General features: G+C 35.7%; 1 protein-coding gene across 1 annotated transcript; it reads right to left on the bottom strand.

Annotated features, from left to right (window-relative positions):
- Positions 1 to 429: 429 nt before the first annotated feature.
- Positions 430 to 2093, bottom strand: LOC118749486 (putative nuclease HARBI1). The gene is made up of 5 exons (XM_036484281.1): positions 1716 to 2093; positions 1180 to 1621; positions 979 to 1123; positions 714 to 921; positions 430 to 436 (listed from the first exon to the last, which is right to left on the bottom strand). The coding sequence occupies exons 1-5, from the start codon at positions 1826 to 1828 to the stop codon at positions 430 to 432; spliced, it is 915 nt and encodes a 304-aa protein (XP_036340174.1). The 5' UTR covers positions 1829 to 2093.
- Positions 2094 to 6751: the final 4658 nt, after the last annotated feature.

Here is a 6751-nt window from a genome sequence, read left to right as displayed (position 1 = left end):
ATTGAATGCATTCAGTTGTGCCCACCAGATTTGCCATGCGAAGAGGAAGAACCCACAACTTCAGCGAGCGCCAGGAGCAGAAATCAACCATCCACTCCAGCCAGAACACGAAAACCAAAAACGAGCGAGAGGAACGACCTTTTGGAAAGGCACAATAGTATGCAGGAAAGAATTTTAACTGACGCTATAAATAAAATGGGATCAATGAAGCATTCCTTACGAGATACGGCCGGTTATCAGAAGAAACTTCTAGCAATAGAAGAAAAGAAGCTAAAGCTTTTGGAAAAAAGGGATCGCAGAGAGGTAGAATTGCACAAAGCTGCAATGCAATTAAAAGAAATAAAATTAGAAATTGCCAAAGAAAAGCTTAGGAATTTAAAAAAAAGTTGACTGATTTTCATGTAGATATGTACCTATTTATTTTTTTTTTTAGTACCTGTGAATTGTTTTTGTTTAGTACGTTAGATATTAGAATTACTATTTATTTGATATTAAAAGACTGAATTCCATTTATTTTATAAAAAAAGAATGAACTGAAATTACACAAAACTGTTTTTTATTTGTTCTCTAATTTGCGAAGCTTCAATATTTATGCTATTTTCCACATCATCAGTATTGTCAACAATGTGTTCGTTTTGTTCTGTAATGTCTGCATCCTCGTTTGTGATGTGTGAACCAAACTCGATGCAAACGTTGTTGAGTGCTGCACATACATTAGCGATTTGCGTGGCTTTAGATGGCGTATAGTGAAGTTGACGTGCACCGAGCAAACAGCGAAATCGGTTTTTAACACTCCAATAGTGCGTTCAACTATGTTTCTAGCTTTGGCATGTTTGTTGTTGTAAATAGCTTCTGGACTTCCTTCTGCTGCGGATCGATATGGCGTCATAATGTATGGTTCAAGAGGATAACCCGCATCACCTACATAAACATTTTTATATATTTTATAGGGTTTAAATTTGCGGGGTTAATTCTTACCTAAGAACCAGCATCTACGCTCCCCAGCATCGTATCGCTCCTTCAGAATGGTTCTCGCTTGGCTAATATTCCAAATTAGAGAGTCATGCCCAGAACCCGCATAACGAGCATCAAAATACCGTATTCGCATTTTATGATCGGAAATCTATGGAAGAATTTTTTATGTTTTAAAATGCAAAGCAAACGTTGGCCTGTTCTTACAATCATAGCATTCAAACTAAAAACTCCTTTTCGATTGTAGTATAGATGCTGGTCTTGTTTGTTGGGAGCCAAAATTTTAATGTGGCTTCCATCGACACATCCAATAACACCAGGAAAACCAGTTTTTCGGAAAAAATACTCCTTGGCTTCTGTTTTTTCAGCGTCTGTCATATGAAATTTGATCCATAGATGACATATGACTGCTTCTAAAATGTCGAGTGTTCCAGACAGGACTAAACTAACTGTTGGCTGGGAAAGCCCAAGGTGGAAGCCGTTTCCAACATTTGTTTGATATGAGCCCTGACCCAAAAACCGCAAAGTCGCTGCCAATTTTATAGTTTTTGATACGGCTGTTGTCCGGATTCCATTTTTTATTTGCGGCTTAATTTTTTGTAGTACATAGTTAAATGCAGTTTTGTTTAGTCGAAAATAGTCCTGAAATCTGAAATAAAATAAAATTTTTAGCAACATTGATATGTATGAAAAAATCCAAAACGCTCAAACACTCTTCCACGAGTATAAATTGTAACACTTACCTGTTATCTGGCAAACTAAATATATCAGAGTTCTGCCTAATAATTTTCCTCTTTAGTGTAAGCTCTTTTTTACATTCTTCATCGCTTGAGCTTGAATCGGAAACAAAGAACATTTTTTCGCAAAAATATTCAATATAATAATAATCACACAGATCTAAAGAACGTAACCTTTTAAATAAAAATTGTAAACAACATGAAACAGCTGATGCAAAAATGACAAAGATGGTATTTCCTACATTAATTTATCGATAAATTGTCGACGTCGTCTCAACACGTTTAGCCAGTACCGATTCTGCGTCGATGTGATGTCGACGTCGACACGAAGTGATGTCGACTGAAAAACGACGACGATGTCGACGACGCCAACCGTAATAGGGGGGATTACCTAAGATAAATGAACATAAATTAGGGACAAATCTCGAACCAGACAGAACGAAAAATGACACTGATGATGGCACAACGCCGAAACCGGTTTGTCTGCAAACCAAACTTGACAAGGGATAACGGAAATTCGTTCCAAAATAAATCACAAATTTTTGATTTGATTTGTAGAGCGAATCAATTTGATTTGTAATTTTTCAATTAAATAACACTTTTGTTTGCGACGCAAATAAGATCTTTAAGTATCTTCCAACTTCCAGTTCCACGAAAATCTTCGGGATCCTTGGGACTAATTCGAGATTTTCGAGACTTCTTCGGGATTCTCGGAATCTTCGGGACTACTTCAAGATTTTTAGTCTGTTTCGGGATTTTTGGACTATTTTGGGATTTTCGATACTTCTTCAGGATTTTCGGAATCTTCGGGATTTTTGGGCTATTTCGGGATTCTCGAGACTAATTCGGGATTTTTGACACTACTCTGAGATTTTCGGGATCCTCGGCACTAATTCGGAATTTTCGAGACCTCTTCGTGATTCTCGGGACTAATTCGGGATTTTCGAGACTACTTTACGATTTTCGGGATCCTCGGCACTAATTCGGAATTTTCGAGACTTCTTCAGGATTTTCGGAATCTTCGGGTTTACTTCGGGATTTTTCGGCTATTTCGGGATTCTCAAGGCTAATTCGGGATTTTCCAGACTACTTTGAGATATTCGGGATCCTCGCCACTAATTCGGAATTTTCGAGACTTCTTCAGGATTTTCGGAATCTTCGGGACTACTTCGGAATTTTTGGGCAACTTTGGGATTCTCGTGACTAATTCGGGATTTTCGAGACTACTTTGGAATTTTCGGGATCCTCGGCACTAATTCGGAATTTTCGAGACTTATTCAGAATTTTCGGAATCTTCGGAACTACTTCGGGATTTTTGGGCTATTCGGGATTCTCGGGCCTAATTCGGGATTTTCGACATAACTTTGAGGTTTTCGGGATCCTCGGTACTAATTCGGAATTTTCGAGACTTCTTCAGGATTTTCGGAATCTTGCAATGCAATGTGATAAGATTTCATGTGATGTAATGTGAAGATTTAATGTCATGCCAAATGATGTCACATCATCGATACGAAAATCGATAAAAATATCGATACCCAAATCGATAACAAACTCGATAACAAAATCGATAAAATTATCGATAACAAAATCGATTAAAATATCGATAATAAAATCGATTAAAATATCGAAAATAAAATCGATACCCAAATCGATACTCAGATCGATAACAAAATCCATAAAAATATGATAACAAAATCGAAAGCCAAATCGATAACAAACTCGATAACAATATAGATAACAAAATCGATAAAAATATCGATAACAAAATCGATTCCCAAATCGATAACAAACTCGATAACAAAATCTATAAAATTATCGATAACAAAATCGATTAAAATATCGATAATAAAATCTATACCCAAATCGATACTCAGGTCGATAACAAAATCTATAAAAATATCGATACCCAAAACGATAACAAAATCGATACCCAAATCGATAACAAACTCGATAAAAATATCGATAACAAAATCTATAAAAATATGTAATAATCGATATTCCCGAGAATACCGAAAATCTCGAAATGTTCCCAGGTTGAGTCTGTGACTCTATCTATATCATTTTCTTTATAATTACCTTTATTTAAATCTTTCTTCCTTTCTCTTCATCTTTACTCATCCTCATCTTTTTCTTAATATTTATCTTTATCGTCGTTATGTTTATCATTTTCTACAGTGACGAGCAAAACTGTAACATGGCGTGACACTTCTTATTTCAGCCACCGCTATCTTTCCATCTTCTAACGACTTTCATACTTTTGTTGTATATTCTTATTGGTACACCCCTACTCCCTCTCTCACAAAGATTTGAAGTCAGTCCAACAACAAGAAAGAAACCAGCACTCAAAAATGTAAATTAAGGCAAATGTTACAGTTTTTCTCTCACCCTCAACGCGGGACCGTAGGGAAAGTGGCAAACAATTGTGGAGTTTGCCGTAAGAAAATGTTAAGACTGAGAAAAAATATTACGGTCCGATATCTTGTGAACTTAGCAGCAAGTAGCGCTGAAGCCACTATTACAGAAGCGCTTAAAGTATTAAAATTGAATGCAAATCAGTAGACAATGAGGCGAAGAATTGTCAAATTAACCACAAAGGCATAATAAAAGAAGAAAACCCCATTTTGATCAAAATACATGTGCGAGAGTGGTAGCATTTTGCCGGATCGCACGAAAACCGGACCGTTGCCTATTGGGATATGTTAGGCCTTACAGAATGCAATAAAAAAACAAATTTTTAAGATTTAATTGAAGGTTAGTTGGTCTGACAAGACTAAATTAATCGCTTTCAACCAGATGGCCAGGCATGGTATTGGATCAAAGACCCAAATTAAGCCTAAGTGCATCATGTAGGGCAAACTGTGAATCACAGTGGTCGGACAATAATAGTTTGGGGTTGTATTTCAAAAATATTGTTGGTCCGTTAGTACGCATTATGCGTAAGGAACAGTATCTGTTCATATTTCAACAAAATTTGCAAGATGTAGTCGAAAAAATGAGAGTTTCTGCTGAAAAATCACCCAAAACATACTGCATATGTCCGCAAAGACTGGACGCAAAAGCAAAAATTTGCTATTTTGAAATGACCTCAACAATCCGCGGATATGAATCTCGTCGAAAATTTGCGAAATCAACTAAAAGCGCATCTTACTAAGTATCCTAGTCCGTCCAATGGAGTACATGAGCTATGAAAGCAAACCAAGGATATATGGGAGGGCTCCAGAATTTTTACAGAGATACAAATAAGGTATGCTAAATTGCATCCAGGAACTAAAAAAAGCAAAAGTATGCCGAACATTGTGTTAACAATTCTTTTTTTCGTGAAAATTGTCAAAAAGTTATTAAAAATATATAAGTGCAAAACTGTAACATATGCCTTAATTTACATTTTTGTCTGCTAGTTTTATTATTGTTGTTGGATTGACTTCAATTGGTTATGAGAGATGAAGTACAGGTGTACCAATAAGAATATACAACAAAAGTATGAATGTCGCTAGAACTTGGAAAGATAGCGGTGGCTGAAATAAAAAGTGTCACACCATGTTACAGTTTTGCTCGTCACTGTACATCTACATATTCCCCTTCACCTTTGCCCTTATATTAGTAAAATGTTTAAATTTACCTTGATCTTAATTTTTGCATTTATCTTTACGCATCTTTGTTTTTGGTTTTATTTTTACATTTGCCTTTATCCTTTTCTTTATCAATATAATAAAATATCTTATTTTCGGTGTATCATATTATGAATGTGCACGCTCTCTTCTGTGTCATAAATGTTCGCACTTGTATGTGTACGTACGTATATGTCATGTAAAGAAATGCCTAACGCTTTGCTTCCACTTATGTACGTCACTTATATTTTTCAGTCTTTCAATAACCCACAAATTAAGACACTTAAAAATAAAAGTCTCTGCCAAAGTGTCTTTGCCTAAGGGAAATTTAAGCAGTTGCTAAATAACCCACAACGATAAACACAAAAAGATCGCACAGAGTGATGTGCCACGGTGAGAAACACTCTTTGCTTGAGAGATGAGTGTTTGTGTCAGTGGTAAACACCATACGAGACACTTGGTGACGGTTATTCTCGATCTCTGTTACAGATGGCAACTGGCAACTCTCAACTGACAACTGCAGTTGCCACAAAGTGTGTATTCAGGCAACTACATTTTTGTGGTTGCTGGGATGGTTTTTGGAGCCTATTTAGGGGCGAAAATTGAAAAGCATGTGAAATATTTTAATTTTTAATAGTTTAAACAATATTAACATTTTGCAATCTATTTTGCTTTTACAGAATATCGTGCAAATAACAACAAAACAACAGTTTCAGTTCTCGTGATGAACGTGCTTTTGGTGAATCAAAGTGAACTGACTGTAAATTTCTTCTCTATCAACTGGAGCACCTCTTTTAAAACTACCGACATACCAATTTTCCTAAATTGAGGTGATTGCTGTGAGACTTCCTTCTGATAAAAATTGAAGAGGTGCGCATGCTTTTAGGAGAGGAGATGTTGAAGTTGAACGAAGTAGTTTCTCTGTGTATCTGGAATACGCTTTGAATGTGAACACAAAAATATAAAAGAAAAACCTTGAAAGGATTAACTTTTGCTTACAGTGCGGTCGGTAGCTCTAAGGGGGTTGGAATTATCCTTTAAATGTCACCTGATTGGGGACGCGTTCTCCTCTTCTTAACACTAGAATGGAAAACATATTTCTTAGCCCTTTAATGGTAAACATCGCCTATGAGGCTACCTTTATAAACAACGAACATTTCACCTTTATAAAAACACTGTATTCAAACAAAAACGTATTTACTATATCTTTTGTAATAAAAATTAATAAAAAGAATTTAGTTTTGAAGTGAGTTCGGAGATGTTTGCGTTAAATATTTAACACCATATCATAAAATCTGTATCGTTCGTTCGATTTTCAAAAATGAGGTGACAAATTAAAGGTCTTGTCCTTTGAGTGTGCAACATAGCTTTAGTTCCATGAAAGGATAAGATAAAGATAAAGATAAAGATAAAGATAAAGATAAAGATAAAGAT

Source organism: Rhagoletis pomonella, unplaced genomic scaffold (assembly GCF_013731165.1).
Source record: "Rhagoletis pomonella isolate Grant_MI unplaced genomic scaffold, Rhpom_1.0 Rhpom_scaffold_00017, whole genome shotgun sequence".
Taxonomy (NCBI): Eukaryota; Metazoa; Arthropoda; class Insecta; order Diptera; family Tephritidae; genus Rhagoletis; species Rhagoletis pomonella.
The sequence above is the reverse complement of the archived record's forward strand: the minus strand, read 5'-3'. Positions and strand labels throughout refer to the sequence as shown.

Excerpts from the sequence above, each read along its gene's own strand:
- LOC118749486 (XM_036484281.1), bottom strand. The coding sequence starts at position 1,828 with ATGTTCTTTGTTTCCGATTCAAGCTCAAGCGATGAAGAATGTAAAAAA. Across the intron at positions 1,622-1,715 it reads TTTAGTTTGCCAGATAACAG|ATTTCAGGACTATTTTCGAC; the intron begins GTAAGTGTTACA and ends ATTTTATTTCAG. Across the intron at positions 1,124-1,179 it reads TTAGTTTGAATGCTATGATT|ATTTCCGATCATAAAATGCG; the intron begins GTAAGAACAGGC and ends ATTCTTCCATAG.